Source organism: Neopsephotus bourkii, unplaced genomic scaffold, assembly GCF_033783945.1.
Source record: "Neopsephotus bourkii isolate Nb327-2 ecotype Australia unplaced genomic scaffold, CSIRO-AGI_Nbou_v1 NB_1780, whole genome shotgun sequence".
In the NCBI taxonomy this organism is placed as follows: domain Eukaryota; kingdom Metazoa; phylum Chordata; class Aves; order Psittaciformes; family Psittacidae; genus Neopsephotus; species Neopsephotus bourkii.
The window spans coordinates 11,061,527-11,077,856 of record NW_026902254.1 but is presented as its reverse complement, the minus strand read 5'-3'; the positions used below and the strand labels follow the sequence as shown (position 1 = coordinate 11,077,856).

The 16,330-nt window shown below is 35.8% G+C and overlaps 1 protein-coding gene across 1 annotated transcript in view; it reads left to right on the top strand.

Moving 5' to 3' along the window:
• ARAP2 (ArfGAP with RhoGAP domain, ankyrin repeat and PH domain 2) overlaps positions 1 to 16,330 on the top strand; it is a 124,845-nt gene that overhangs the window by 39,101 nt on the left and 69,414 nt on the right. Inside the window, exons 9-12 of the mRNA XM_061379703.1 lie at positions 12,576 to 12,691; positions 13,862 to 14,061; positions 14,796 to 14,881; positions 15,509 to 15,691. Of these exons, the coding sequence (XP_061235687.1) occupies positions 12,576 to 12,691; positions 13,862 to 14,061; positions 14,796 to 14,881; positions 15,509 to 15,691 (585 nt within the window). The remainder of the gene's footprint in view (positions 1 to 12,575; positions 12,692 to 13,861; positions 14,062 to 14,795; positions 14,882 to 15,508; positions 15,692 to 16,330) is intronic.

Here is a 16,330-nt window from a genome sequence, read left to right as displayed (position 1 = left end):
TGGTCAGGGACACTTTCCACTAGATCAGGTTGCTCAAAGCCCTGTCCAATGTGGCCTTGAACACTTCCAAGGAGAGGAGATCTACAGTGTCTTGGGGCAACCTGTTCCAGTGAGTCACCATTCTCACAGAGAAGAATTTCTTCCTATTATTTCATCTAAATCTACCTACTTTTCAGTTTAAAGCCATTCCCCCTTGTCGTGTCAGTACATGCCCTTACAAAAAGTCCTCTCCAGATTTCTTGTAGGCCCCCTTTTAGGTACTGGAAGCTGATCTAAGGTTTCCCCAGGGTCTCCTCCAGGCTGAACAAGTCCAACTCTCTCAGCTTATCTTCACAGGAGAGTTGCTCCAGCCCTCAGATCATACCTGTGGCCTCCTCTGGACTTGCTACAAGAGGTCCATGTCCCTCTTGTGTTGGGGTCCTCAGAGCTGGATGCAGTGTTCCACGTGGGGTCTCAAGAGAGAGAGTCAAAAGTTTTGGGGGTTTTAACTTTTAATTTGCCATAATATTTTCTTTAGAGTATGGTTGCTCTGTTTTTGTACAGGTATTTTGTCATTTTCTGTTGGCTGTTTCTTTGCTTCTAATCTTTAGAAAGTAACTTCACTGCAAGCTTGAACTTACGTGGTTTTTACATAAGGTGCTTCTAGTTGGTAATTTTTGAGTGTTGGAAGACTAATATTCATGAAAAATTTAGATTGTTATGCTAACTAAGACAAAGGCACTTCAGTGAGATTGTATTAACTTTATACCCAGTCCTGAAATATGCATGTACTGCAGACAGTTTAGAGCTTGACCCTTGTTTTATTTTTGACTGTCATAAAAATATGTGAATAGCTTCTCTGTATGGGATTATTCTTTTGCATTGTGAATGATTTTGGTTAAATTGTGTGGCTGTGATGGTTGGCCTTCTTAGCTTTAATCATTGTAAAATCAAAATTGAAAGAATTATTAAAACCCAATGGTAATAGCTTTTATATGAGCTCATAATAAAACTTACAATGGGTTTAATAGTTCAGTAAACTCTATAAGCATTTAATACTCTATCCTTTTCGGTATTTAAGTAGTGAAAAGTAGATTGCTTATTTTTAAACTGCATTGATTTGTGAAACTCTTTTACATATTTACTTTTATACTAATGATGTTTTCTTTATGTGGAATCATTACCTTCACAGCAAATACAAAAGTGAATAGCTGCTAGGCAGTAGCTGTATGTGTCCCCAGTAGTGCTTTTTGCTTTACAAAAAATCAGAAAACTGTGCATTCATCAGCCATTTTCATCATTGTTTATCTCATAAAGACAAGTTAGTATGTGTAAATATAAAGCTAGCAGAAGAAAGGTTTTCTTTGAAAACAAAACCAACCAAAAAGCAAACCCCAACACCACCCAAACCCTCGCCCCACTCTATTTTTAGTTGAACTAAATGTAAGAAACATGTCTTCCCAGGAGAGAAAATGCTGAAATGACTGACTGGGTTTGGAAAGATTCCTGCTTATCAAAACCTATGGTGCAGAGTTGCTATTGTTGTGGCACCAGCCCACTCTTGGTCCAGGCACAGAAGAATATATGGTAGAACGGTTGGTGCTGCTGTTCCCTCACTGTTTTAGAATAAATGTTAGAGAAGTGGGAATAATTCACAAATCATAGTTTGGTCTCTTTAGGTTTCTGATTCTTGGCATTAATGGGAAGTTGCTGCTTCACCCTGGCTTCTAAAAATGTCTGTAACTCTATGGAGTCTAAGGCACATTCTTTGAAGTTACTAGGGATGCATGTACACACTCAAGATAAAATTCTTCTCCTAAATATGTATTTATGTCTTTCATAAGAAGAATTTTTTTTTGGTATTTTGGTTGAGATATTTCAAAAGTTGTAAGTAAATCTGAAATTTGATTGCATTTAATGTCTCCTTCAAGTTAGGGTGAGTATTTCTCAAACAGATGAGAGTATACTGTGGGTCTCTAGTTTCCTTAGCTTATTTTTTCTTGTTAAATTGAAGATCATAATGTCACTTGTTAAAGTGAACTTTTCTCTTCATGGTTCTGTGAGCAGCAGGTGTCTAAAATCTCCCTAGCTAGAAAAAGCACTATTAGTGCAATCCATATTTCATTAGAATACTCCTTATAAGGGCTTGTTTTGTTTGTTTTTTCTCCTGTGCGTGTGTGTGTTTTGTTGGAATTTGAATGATTGCCGAATGGCCATTTAATTTGATAGGATCAGAACTCTAAACTGTCAGTTTTATTAACATCAGCAGGGAAATCCCTTAGTGATCCAGTTATGATAAAATGGGGTATGCTTGGAGTATTTGGAAAGCCATAGGTACTTTTATTTTTTTAAGATGTGAAAATGTTCGTCACAGTTGGTCCTGTTTGGACAGCATCCCCAAAATGTTGAAATGTTTTCTTTTTCTTTCTCTTTTAAAAATTAAGTGTCCTTTGTAAATATTTTGAATTTTGCAGATTACTTACAGATCAGATTGAGTAAAAAAAACTTTGGAAAACCTTCTCCATCAGGAAATATTACTTTTGCTAATACCTAGTGAAGGACAAGTTATGATTTTTTTATACTTGTGAAATATGATATCATAGAAGTAAATTCAATCTTACTAAAGTAGAGGGTAGTAAATAGGAAGTTTTTATATGTACAGTGAGGACTAATTGTCTTAGCACTTTACTGTCTGCAGTGAATAAGTAAAAGCATTGTGTTTGGTCAGCGATGCTTTTTACTGGTTGATGTTGTATCTGTTTCTCTCCGGAGGTGGGTTTGGGGGAAAGCAGGAACTCCATTATTTGGAGATTTTCTTGGTTCACTGAGGGATCTTTACCAGTGGAGGTGTCATATCATTTTTTTTCTGTAGTCCAGTGAGAACTGTACAAAAATGTTTATGAAGAGGTTCATCAATTTTGCATGACCAGTATTCTAGATTCTAAAGTATCACAAAACCGTTCACAGTCTGTCCTTCCTCTAGGAGTTCAAACACTTTGCTAGCAGTTTGTCTGGACTGAATACCTAATGAGATCTTCCGTGTGTGCATTAAGCTTCAGCAAGAAAATTAGACAGAAATGAATTCAGAAAACCATAACTGTACATGGTACTTTTAATATACACAGATCTTCTGATCACCAGTGAATGCTCCAAGCAGCTTTCCAGTTGTGAAGTAACTTCCAAGGAAGAGCCCAGATGGCTACTTTAAAACTTTAATAGTAATAGCTATGTTTAAGAATGCCCTTGTATTAACAAAAGGTGCTCTGGGTTCTCCTTACAAGGGAAGTGTTTAAAACTGTCAGTTTGCGATGATTGCTCTAGGAACAACTGTTTCAGCTAAATAGGGAGGAAAAACAAACAAAATAACATTGCCCACCCCTGAAACAAACCAGACAACCAAAAAAACACAACCAAACCAACCAACCAAAAAAAACCCACCCCAAAACCAAAACAAAGCAAAAAAAATCTCAGTAAGACAAAACCAAAACAAACCAAAAACCCCCAAACTATACCAAATAAACCCCTCACCCATAGGCAGGTGGAAGGGGTCAAGCGATAAAAGTGAGGAAAATTGAGGGATTTCCAGGTGGTAATAGGTTTTTCATATGTTAACTGGCAGGATGAAGAAGGTGTGAAGCAAGTAGGAAGAAATGAACTCTGAAATTGAATGAATTTCCTTGTGTTACCAGTGATGTCCTAAGGAACTCAACTGTCTCTTTAGTATGAGTTAATGATATAAACAGCTATTGGAACAAGAAAGGTGAAAGCATTGAGTATAGACTGTACTTGCTCATGACAGGCTTAGAATGTTATTTATGTGTTTGTTTAGCTGTACTACCTTTATTTCATCTGATGTTTTGTGAAGCATCAGAAGATCACACCCCAGTCAGGCTGCAGTTTGCTTCATTCTCTCTAGCTAATAAAATGCTGATTCCTGGAGGAGTCCCATGCTGCAGAGGAGCCCTGCTGGAGGGGAGTTACCATAGATGTTCAAATTGCAGCTTTGTCTCTGTCTTTTCACATGTAAGGGTGGGGTTGGCAACAAAGATAGCAGTTTTGTCTCTCTTGCCTGTTATCTGTCAGGGTATTTGGGAAAGATAGCAAGGCAGTGTGTGTGCAGCGTTACCAGCTTGCTTTTGAATGCTTGGTTCTGTCTCATGTGCCCCAGATGTGAGAGTGTTGCTTTTCTAATGTGCTGTGTGACAAGAAAAAGAAAGCATGTGCATGCAGAATTGAGTATGGCCTGAATCATGCTTTGTGTACCTCAGCTGAACTCTGACTTATAGAATAGTTAATAATTCAGTCCTTTCAATATTTTCCTAAAGCAACAATGCAAAGACTATGGTACCTTTCAGTCATGAAATCCGTTTTCCAGTAATCTCTTTAAAGTGCTTTGCGTTCAAATACACAACTTTATGTAAAATTCAGTTCCTTATATCCATGCAACTGATCACATCAGTTGTTTCAGAAATAACAGAAAAGTTATTGGACCATCACTAAACGGCATACATACAAATTATTTGCAATAGCAAGGTGTGGTTGCAGCATGCATTTTTTTTTTTCCCTGTCTTCCATTTTAGCATGTTTCTGCACAAGTGAGAAACTTGTGAATGTTTGGAATTATAACTTTTTCTTTCCTCTCTGTTGCCATCTTCTCTGGTTTTGAGGACTAAGAAATTGGAGCTTTTAATTTATGTATGCATATATTTGTTTGTAACTGGTGGCTTTCAACATCACTTTCCAGATTGTATGATGTTGTCTTAATTGATTGTGACCATACATTAAAGACTTCCTGCTGGGACTAGAGGGGAGTGGGGAAGCTGAGATTACATGTCCTCTGCTGTGATTTGTATTCTTTAAATCTTAAGACCTGAGGTATTCAGTGGCTGCTAGTATGTTGAATTTGGTTGAAGCCAAGCATCTATTTAGAGTAAAAACTTGGTGTTATATAGGGAGACAGATGCTCCTGTGATTATGTAAACTTCATATTTGGGAAGAACTCAGTTAAAAATCTGAAAATTCAAAGAAGATCTGTGTGAAATAACACTACCACAAATACAGATTTGTGTACTTACTCTAAACATGGAAAAATTGGACACTTAATTAAATTTGTACAATTTAATATTGTGCAGTAGGTACTATATTATACTGTTTTCTTCCTCAGGATCACTAATTCATTCAGAGCATTGTTTACTTAGTAACTCTAATAATTTTAATTTCTTTTCATGGAGTAACCTGTGCCTGTTTTATTGAACAGTGTTCAAAAGTGCCTTACAGAAAGAATCCTTCACCAGTAAAGAGCTGTTCTGTGAGGAAATGATTAGTAATTACTGTGTTCGGTTATTAGAGGAAAATGATTAATTTATATTTCATCCGGTCCTGATAGGTAAAGCAACATGATTGTTTCCTCCATATGACCACAGATTCTGAGGAGGGAAAAAAAGGAAGAATGTTTCAAATATCCATCTATTTTGCATTCTCTGTTTTCACTGTCTTTTATGGAGAGTTGGAAGGGAATAGTTTTCTGTCAGGCTACACCTGCTCAAAATACTGCTTTCGTAGGGCTTGGCTGAACTTCTGGTTGCTCGACAGTTCTGCAAATCAAACCCTAGAGCAAACCCCAGAGCATAAAGTCAGGTACTTGGAAATGAAAAATGTACAGTGAAATGACTGAATGCGAGGGCTTTTGATTTACATTGATTAAAAATTGGCAAAGGCAAAGATAAGACCTAACTCTCCAGGACAGTATTCAGGCACTTTAATCGTGTGATCCTCCTTTTATTTTTCATTTTTTTATATATATATTTTGCAGCCTGTACAGAAGGGGGGCTTTCATCATTATGTGTCCTAGAGCATACATACAGCAAGCAAGGCATGGGTCTGATGGTGCATAATCAAGTGGTTTAAAATTGTATTGATACTGCAAAATACAGAGCTGCTGAAGTGAGGATTCTGAATTATTTCTATGCTATCTCTATAGAGTGATTTGTAATTTATAGGAAAAGTAACACTTAAGGTTTTAGCTATGATAGAGTATTGGTCAAGAATGCATTTTTGAAACAAATAGCTTGGTTGTCCCCACTTCTTCTGTGTTGGTTTTCATCATAGAGCCATCTCAAAGTACATGTACTAGATTTCTTTATAGTATGATGATGTGAAGTACTATGTACTCCAATAGCATATCTAATTCCACTGCAGTCAAGCCTACTGCATGGCACTTTAGTACTAGATGTAATGTAAGTGTCCCTTCTTGCCTCTTGCTCTCTTCCTTCTTTTTAATCTCCAAAATCATGAATGTCAGGTTATTACTACAAAATATTTTGTGATAATAACTCAAATATTTTTCAAGTATTACTATTAGGAGATGCAGGAATTTAGCTTGGCTAAGTAAAGAACCTAAAATTGATAATGTAACTACCTCAACATATCACAACAGATGAGCACGAAGCTTCAGAGTTAACATGTACAGACAACTTGAATTCTGACATCTCCTTGCTCATCAGGGCTTGAGTTGGCAAACTTCATGTTCTTTTAACATCATTTTGTATGTATGTGTGTAATTATACAGTATATGCTTCACTGCGATTTCGAGACCTCATTAGGAGGACTGTAAGAGAGACAACATGTGTCTTGGGGCATTTTTTTATTCCAATCCATGGTACGTAATGATCATCTAAAATCTGTATTAAAAGATTTTAAGCTGTGATGAGGGACATAAGTCTCTACAGATTTGAAAAGCCTGATGGAAGATAACTGGGGAGGCTAAGCCTAAGTGTAGTTTAAAAGGAGAAGAAACCAATATAAACTTGTGGAGAAGTTAATTAATATCATCAAAGCAATTTCTGCATTACTGGTCACTCTTCCTCAAACTCTAATATATAAATGTCTTAATTTTTCATTAACATGGAAACAATTTTTTTCCACCTTTCTGTTGCAGAAATTGGCCTGCCTTAATAGCTGAAAAGGCTGAAATACATATCTCTAATTAAGGAGGAGAGGAAAAGGAACTATGATTGCTTTATCTGAAGGATTCTACTTACTAGCTTTTAATCTCTCTGGAATAACTTGGTTGTTTGAAAGGAATCAAATACCATGAGGCTAGAATGAAGAAAAAGTCCAAACTGCTTTAAATTTTTAAGGGAATTCTCACATCTTTCAGAAGTAAGTCGTAGACTAATTGTCACAAAGTTCATGGTAGCTTCCCCAAAGTAAAACTAAAGAGCAATTGTAAATACCAAAGGTAAATTCAAGGAAATACGTAAGGCTGTAATTTGGAACTCTGATCACAGATGTGTTGATTAAAGGTCAAGAACCTTCTGTGTATGGGCAGTAGGACAACAGTAGTGTCAGAAATATGGTTGTGCCTTTCGTAAGTTAGTGGTAGGACGATAAGAAAGATGAATGTTAAAAACGCATGTGCATATATAAATGCATATAGATATGTGTGTGTGTATGCTCACATACAGTGGAGTCATCTTGTATTACCTGTTCCTCTTACCAGTTTTGGATCATTTTATATATATATGTGTCTCTGTGTGGGTGTACACATGCACCCTTAAATACTGCATGACCTCAAGATCTGACAGCTGAAGACTAAAATAAAAGCAAAGGAACCATGATCTCTGAATTCACTGGGAGGAAACTGATGTGCAGTGAGACTACTCAGTTGATGTAGCAGTTTCCAGAAATGCTGTGCTCTGAGCATACACCAGTACTATTTCTGTACTTAAGAGTTCTGTTCTTCTGTACTTCATAATATGCTACACACGTGTATTTACATGTATGTATGTGCATGTTTGCATATGTAGAAATGTATTCCCTTGAAATCATAGCAGCAGTTTTTTTTTCACTGCTGTTGTTGTTATACGTTTGCTCCTCCAGCAGAAAAACTGAGATAGAAATACCGACTGCTGTTTCTAATGTAAAAATAATAGAGTTAGTTAACCATTAAAATAAAACTTGGGATTTATTTCCAAGAATTTTTGTGTGAGGAGTAAGGGGAAACTTATGATTGCGGTTGGATTTTTTGTTGCTGTTGTTTGTTTATATATTGTGGAAGTAATGTTTGATTCAGAAAAGGCAACACATCCAAAGACATGATTATAACTGCTAAACCAGGAAAGTTGAGGAACACAAGCCGCAGCTCTAGAACCCCTGTGTGCAGTTGAATTTTGCTTTGACTAAACCAATGTCAGTGGCAGCCTGAGTGTTACTAATGCAAAATTGAGTGGAAGCTAAAGAGTAAAAAAAGAAGGAAATTTCCAGGGAGATTAGCTTTGTAGAGAAGGTCTGTTCATTAACTAAAAGCCGCAAGATTCAGTCTGTGATTACAGATTTGTTTAAGAATTCTAGAGAAAGATGCCTAAGCCTTTTTTAAGATCTCATACTGGAAGTTATGTGTTCAGCAAATCTAAGACTTAAACTTGTTTAGATGTAGCTGCATGTTTTTATTCATGCATATATATACTTAAGTTTTTTTTAACCTAGGTGTTAATTTCTGTGTCTGTAAAACAGTGGTGATAGCTTAGAAAACATATGAGACTAATTTTGAAGGTCCGTGAATTTAATCCTGAAGAGGATTGAAGAAAATTTAGTAAAGGCTGTCTCAGGGTAGCTTTTGCCTTACGAAAAGGTACTACATAGCAGAGGAAGTAGTTTTGTATGCTGACATACACTTCATAGATACTTGTTAAAGGTATATTTAAAAAAAAAAAGTTTCATTTTTGTTTGTATACATACAACAGGTTTTCATAGGTTAGGTCTTTTTTGGATAGGGGTGATAATGACAGCAGAACTCAACAAACCATAATCATTCCTCCTTCAGGAAGGAACAACAACTTACCCAAAAGCCCGTACTCAGTACTCATAGTTCTCTACTTTCCCCCATTAATAATTTTAGCCTTCAGATAACTGTGCTGTTCAGTGAATACTTTTAATCTATTATTATATCTCTAAACAGTTTGTTTGGGCTTTTGTTCTTTGTTTGTTTTGTTGTGTTTTTTTTTTAAAGCCGTTATTGTCAACCCATTTTTCAGCCTTTCTTCAAACTTTTGAAGATAGTATATAGACATTTAAGACACATCTCTATCGAAACCAAACAGAAACTCAGCTTTCTCTGTGTATTTTTAATCTTAACCTTTTCTTTGTTTGTCAGAAAGTCTAAAACAATTTAATCTATCTGAAACAATGAGCTTTCAGTCTGTAGAAGCAAGATGATTCTTATTCTGAAAAGATGCTGCTTGGTCTTGCTGTCAGTGCCTGTTGTATAGTGCTTGAATGGCCCTATTGTCCTCTTGTGCACTCAAAGTGAATGAATTTATAAGTGGAGCATTTCTTTCTTCCCTGTACCAATTCCCACTTCTGTTTCTGAAGGAGAGAACAAGACTATACTCCTGAAAGCATATCGTTCTGAACCCTGAAAATCAGATTCTGGTGTACCTGTCACTCACAAAGCCTGGTTTATGCCAAGTGTTGTACAATTACTGTAAAGACTTGTTTGGACCATTATGAAAATAACTTCACTCTAATTTACGAATGAAATTGGTTAGTTTGCCACCATCTTTAGCTCTGAAAAGCGTATTCCTCACTTCTAATTTTTTAACCTTCTTGGCATTCCTCATGCTGAAATTCAATACTGTAAGTTCTTACACACTTAACTGAAAACATGCTAGTCATCCTCTCTTCAATGCAAGTGTGCATACACCGGGTAGTTGGCAAATTTTGGAGGGCTGGTGCTCCAGCTAACAGTAAAGACTTTAAAATTGATGCCTGTCATTTCTAGAGTGCTTTCTTAATTCTGCATCGTTAAGTTCAGTACAGTGAAGGTTAGTGTCTGTCTTCAGCAGATGTAAATTGTAAGCAGCCCTTGGTGATCTTGCCTCTCTGCTCCAAGGAAAGTGGGTGCAGCTAGCTGTTTAAAGGCATAAAAGAGTCTAAAAGGAATATACAATGCAGTTTTTTCAAGAAGGAAAACTATGGAGTAGATAGATGAATAAAGTTTAGTTAACTGTTTCTTTTCTCTAACTTGATGTGGTAAAATTCCCAGTACTAGGCAAAAAAAAATAAAAAAAAATCCCAACATGCATACACAAAAGGAACTACTTTTTCCATCATCAGTATTTGGGAAATTGATGAAGTAGGGTGGTGTGGAGCCTGCAAAGCATGAATTTAAGTTCCTTGAGGATGTGGCTAGTAAGTGTGATGGCTTTCCTTGTAACTGTTTGTTCAGGAACTTTCTGAGCTTGAAGTCCTTAGATTGCTGGAAGCTTATCTGGGAAGATGAGAATGTACTTTTTCTTACTTACATTCTTTTTATGACACTTGCCAATAGCAAGTTCATAAAGGGAAGCTACTGTACTAAGTGAACTTTTGATGTGGCTCAGTATGGTTATTTCAGTCTTCATTACTTATCATTTACCTTCAGTAAACTCTCATCTAGACCTAAGATTATATTGAACTACTGTTACCCAGAGCTTCTGGCAGTCATTCAGTTGCTATTTAGTAAAGAATGCACTGTTCAGGTACAAGTATAGTGTCATGACCCATCCTTTAAAATCAGGATTTACTAAGGCAAATTATTTGAAATAAACCAACAAATGAAACCTTCACATCCAGATTACATCTCACAAGTGGAAACCATTTAGTTGTAGAAAATTAAAGGTTCTTTGGGTTTTTTTTTTATTTTATTTTTCTACTTTTTTATTATTTTACTCATTTAAGATACTTTAGTAGGGATAAAAATGTAATGTTTTTCTATGCTCAAATATTTTTTTTGGTCTAAATTTCATGCTTCTATTCTGACTGGTGATGTCTGACTTTAAGAATGCTTCACTGCTGTAGAATATGCTGGCAAGTTCATACTCAAAATGAGATTATTATGCCCAGTCATTTCCCATGTAACTGGTCTTTGAGGATGAATTTTTGACTGTGTAGGCTTCACATAACTCCCCACTGTCTTCTAAGGCAGGTGTGTCAGTATGAAAACCATTGATTTATAGGAAAATGGGGTGGGGGCTGACAATGAGAGGGGAGAATAAAAATGCCTTTGTTACAGGATATGCAGGTAGAAGGAAGGTAGAAATATGGACAGAATATATTAACATGAACAGTGACTAAGCCAGGGTACTTGTTGAAAGGTTACTAATTACTATAAAGTTTTATGCTGAAATCCACACCTGGGTTCCACATAGTTGCTGTCAAAAGTAATGGAAAATTTAAAAAAAAAAAAGTTCTTAAGAAGTCTGACAAGGAAACATTGGAGTAAGCTGACTTACTCCATGCTGTGTTTGGTTAGTGGAAATTATGGCATTTTAAAAATCAAAAGGGACACTGTAGTGCCTTTTGGGGCATAATTCTCTCAGTGTCTTGTGATATAATTAGTACTTTGATTTGCACTTAGACCCATATGTGTGTTTTAATCAGTTAGCCTTAGCAATCATAGCTAAAATGATATTTGTATTTGCTTGTACCTGAAATATGGGAATGAAAGGAAGAGTTTTGTGAAGGATCTTCTCCATGAGAGCTCCAGTACTCACAAAGCTTGAAAATCTTCTGAGAAATTTGTCAGTGATGTGGGTTTAAAGACCTGTATAGTAGAGAAACAATCCCGTCTGCACAGGCATGTGACTGAAGCTGTTTCCCTCCATACCCAACTACTTGTTATGCGAGAGTGAACTCAGTGATCTCGCAGATAGTTTGGGTGATGTAGTTTTTTTTTTGTTTCTGATGCAGTTATAATTGGCAAGAAGTATGGTGATATTTCCAGAAATAAAGCTTATGGAAGTGACTGCCATTAGATGAGCAGCTGAATCAGTTTAAGGAGAGACTGATGGTGTTCCGAATAGATCAGAAATAACCTGTGTGCCTGTCAGTCTTTCCAAAATGCATGTGTTTCAGAGCGCTGCACAAGAGCTTACTGAGCATTTTCTTCCCCAACTGTGTTAGTGTAAGACTGATTTTTAATTACACTTTCCATGTGGGGAAAAAATTAAATTTCTCTTGGTTTAAGGCAAAAAATGCTTAGTATTTCTAATAATTGAGTCACTGATAACCCTTTGTCTATTTTAGCTGCTGTATAGGACTTCTTGTCAAACATGTTTTTGAAATGTTTAGTTCATGTAATATAGCAGAAGCAGGAGCAACCAATGGCTTAAGGAAGAATCTTATACATAATACATATTTTGTTAAAAGTTTCATTAAAAGCAGGCTGTCAGTGAAGAAGGATTTAGATGTATAAACTTTATTTAGTTACTAAAGCATGATGTAAGCTAGATACTGCCATAGCTTTGGATTCATATTTTAATGCAGTCTGTTATTTAACCTTTTTTTTTCTTTTTGTTGTTGTTGATAGTTACAGTGTGCATATTTTATTTTTTTTCTCTCCTAAGACTCAAGTAAGGTAATTCTAACAATTAGAAGCACAGCTGGACAAAATTTGGTATAGGTTTATTTATCCACTAGTGAATTAGAATGAGCTTGCATGTTGTGGTCCAAATGTGTATTACTGACCTTGCATTTTTAAACCATGATAATTTAATTGTTCTGTACATGTTTTCCTTGAATGATAAACACCTGAATTTTCATTGTCTTTTCCATAGGATTTTAAGACAGGATTTGGTATCACTTTAATCCCTATGAATGTGGCAAATGTAAAACAAGTGGATCGGACTGCAAAGCAATCTTTTGAAATAATTACTCCTTATAAAAGCTTTAGGTGAGAACCTTAGTGTTTACATTAGAACATATGCAAATAACTCATGTGCTAAAAGTACTTGCTTCATACTGCAGTGACTTACCTAGTTTAGATGGAATGGTAATGCTTTTATTAAGACTGCTCAGCATTTTTTTAAAAAGCAGGACTTTCTTTCCTTTGTTTAGCTGTGTGCTTCATCTCCTTATCTCTGTGACTAGACATCCTATGCCCACAGATTCATATTTTTATGTAGCCTCTTTGTTCATTCTGTGCAAGAGCAGAAGAAAAAGAAGTCACTTAAACAACTTGACTCCCTCTTAAAGAATAAGCTGCAGTATTAAAATAATGCTGAATCCATTCAGTATTAAGCATTTTATTCAAGAAGAGAATGACTAGTATGCCATTCCTTGTAGAAATCCTCCATTAAAATTGGTAGAAATTTGCACTTTGTCTGATGCTGTGACTTGTCATGATTCTTAAGAAAATAGAAGTATATGCTAATACAAGCCCTTTGTTATGTGCTGTAGTGTTTATTAAAAGAAATCATAGTAATGCAGGAGAAGAAGAAGTCACTTTGCTTTTCCAAGCTTGCTAAATCTTAGCAATTTAAAATGATTTTTGTTTTTAAATGTTTTTATTCTTAGTCAACTAGAGGATTGAGTAAAAGTCTTGATCAGTGGTTTGCATCTGTTGCTAGTTGGTCGATAGCTAGTTCTTTGACTTTCTCTAAGTTGGCACCATGTTGGTTTTTGCTTATTATTATTTATATTTTTCAAAAAGGTAATTTGAAATAAAAATAATTTTTTGGCTGTTGAAGTTCATCTAGTCTTACTGCTCACGAAGTCTTTACTCCTTTAGGTCATTCTAGGCTTTTGTTAAAGTTCAGGCTTTAAGTTTGGTCCATGGCAACATAAAAAGATTCAAAGTAACTAAGGAATGTTGCTTGAATGTTACAAAATCTATGTAGCTTGTGCTAGTAATGGTACTGTTGAAAACTGAGGACAAAACCAGAGGAGTTTTTGCTGGCTGAAAATACAAAATAATACATTTAATCTTAGCATTTATATCTGTGTAAAGGAAGATTTTTTTACTTGGATTTTGGGTGTAAAGGTAATAAATAAGAGGCTACAGACTGTGTTTAATTGGGCTTTAAAATAAAGATCAATAACACAGAAAAGTCAATTGTTTCAGCTTTACAGCAGAGTCAGAAAGAGAGAAACAGGACTGGATTGAAGCACTGCAGCAATCAATAGCAGAAACTCTGTCTGATTATGAAGTAGCGGAGAAGATTTGGTTCAATGAGTCCAACAGGAGCTGTGCTGACTGTAAAGCTCCCAGTCCTGACTGGGCATCCATCAATCTCTGTGTTGTCATTTGTAAGAAGTGCGCAGGTAGGGTAATTAATAACAGACTGTGTGTGTTCTACAAAATGTCGTATTTGCATATCTCTGTATGTCCTTGAGTTGCCTTTTTCATTTTTACAGTGCCATCCTTGTGAAAGATTTGACAAAAAGCAAACATTCTTTTATTTCTTTTTTTGTCTTGTACCAATGTCATCCTTGTTCTAAAGCACTTGAATGCATAGGTGACAGGTCTGTGTGGTGATTGGTTTCCCTCAGATGAATGATCCTTCACAATTAGTGGAAATTAAGATACACTAGCATTTTGTGGGAAATGTCTGGCTTTTGCAAGGCTGGATGCCAAAGGATAACAATTTTCTGTGTTTAAATCTGGGATATTAATTCTGTTACATCAGTGCATGTATTACTGCCAGTAGGGATAGCTTTTTCAGATACTACTGAAAATCTAGTTTTATCATGTTTTGTATTCAGCTACGTGGTGAAGCAGTAGATTCAGGGAAATAGTTTACAACACCACATTTTCTTTTGAAACAAGCCCTCATAAAAGTGTTATATATCAGAGAACTTACTTTGTTTATTCATTGCTATCAAATGCAATCCCGTTCTTAAAAAAATAAATAAATTAGGGGATTTATGGTGTTTCTGTTTTATATTCAAATAGCGGTTAAATTAAATCTGTCTTCATTAATTATTTTTGTTATCTTAGCAGATGAGAAACCCAGTTTCACTGCTTTAGTTAAGTAAAAATACTCTTGGATTTTCAGGGCAGCACAGATCTTTAGGACCAAGAGATTCAAAGGTCCGGAGTCTAAAAATGGATGCCAGTATTTGGAGCAATGAACTTATTGAGGTACATTGTGACACTCTCTTTGTTCCCTCTTGAAAATTACTGCATGAATAGGAGTTAGTTATTGCTTTATTCACAAACCCCCTGAACATAATAGTGCTAAATGTCATGCTGCTGTTACAGTAAGCTTGATGTTTTCAGGAATAACGTACCTTTCTGTCATTTAAAATATTGTTTTGATAACCAACTGTACAATTTCTCTTTATATTTCTTCAAGTGTATAGTTTTTGGAGGGGGAAAAAAGTAAAATGCTTTTGGAGAGCAGTCATGATGGGCAATATTGGGAAGGGGAAAGGAAAGGAAACCTGCTACAAGTGTAGTTGCTTGGGGTCTTAAAAGGTGGTACTGATAGTTTTGAGTCATCAGTGTTTTCTTTAAAACATGTGGTAGTCTTTTCTGACCTTTTATTGGAATTCTCTAATATATATTGAAATATTATAACTGGCTCACCTTGTAAAGCTTACTTGCTGTGGTGGTAAATGGTAACTACAGACTTTAATATTCATTTATAGATGACCGTAGACAGTGACTGGGAGAGGCTTCTTTCTCAACTTTAAGCCACTGGAAACTGTTTAGAAGCTAGCTTCATGTTCATCCTATTTGCTTATTTTTCCCTTGCATATTATCCAGCTTTTTATCGTTATTGGAAATAAGAGGGCAAACAGTTTCTGGGCAGGAAATCTTCCTCCAGATGAAGAGCTGCATATGGATGCCCCTGCAGAAAAAAGGATAGCATTCATTACACAAAAGTACAAGGAGGGAAAATTTAGGAAAGCACCCTTTCCCTACAAAACCAAGGAACAGTTGAATAAGGTAATACTAAAATGAGCAAGCCCATACCATAACTTTTGTATTGTACTGTATCTGTGTGTAATTTGGTCATCTTCTGAAACAGGTGAGAAATTCTCACAGAGCTGAACTAGGTTTGTATATAGTAGCTTGTAGCTAACTGGAAATTAAGCTGAAATTAATGATGAAAAAGCGTGTGTTCTCAATGTTTCCTTTTGCACACTTAATAAAAATTCTTTACAGTTATAAAGTGGAAAGTGCCAATTGTAATTACTAATTTTTGTGTCATTTTTGAGGTCTGTTTGACTGACTTCTAATACCTGTTGAAATCTGGGGCAAAAATATTTGCAAGGTTTGGGCTACTGATGTTTTGAGGTTTTTTAGGGTTCATTTGGGGTTTTTTTGCAGGTTTTTTTTTTTTTTTGGTGGTGTTTTTTTTGTTTCGGTTTGGTTTTCGGGTGGGTGTTTTAATTTTTTTAATTTATTTTGTGGTTTTTTGGTTTTTTTTTTTTTGGGAGGGGGAGTTGTTCGGGGGTCTTTTTGTCTTTTTTGTGGGTTTGTTGTTTTCTTTTCTTTGTACTTTTTTTCTAGATTCAGACCATACTTGATGATTCCTGCCACTTCTCAGTGTTTATGGTCTTGAAAATGCAGGGGAACTACACC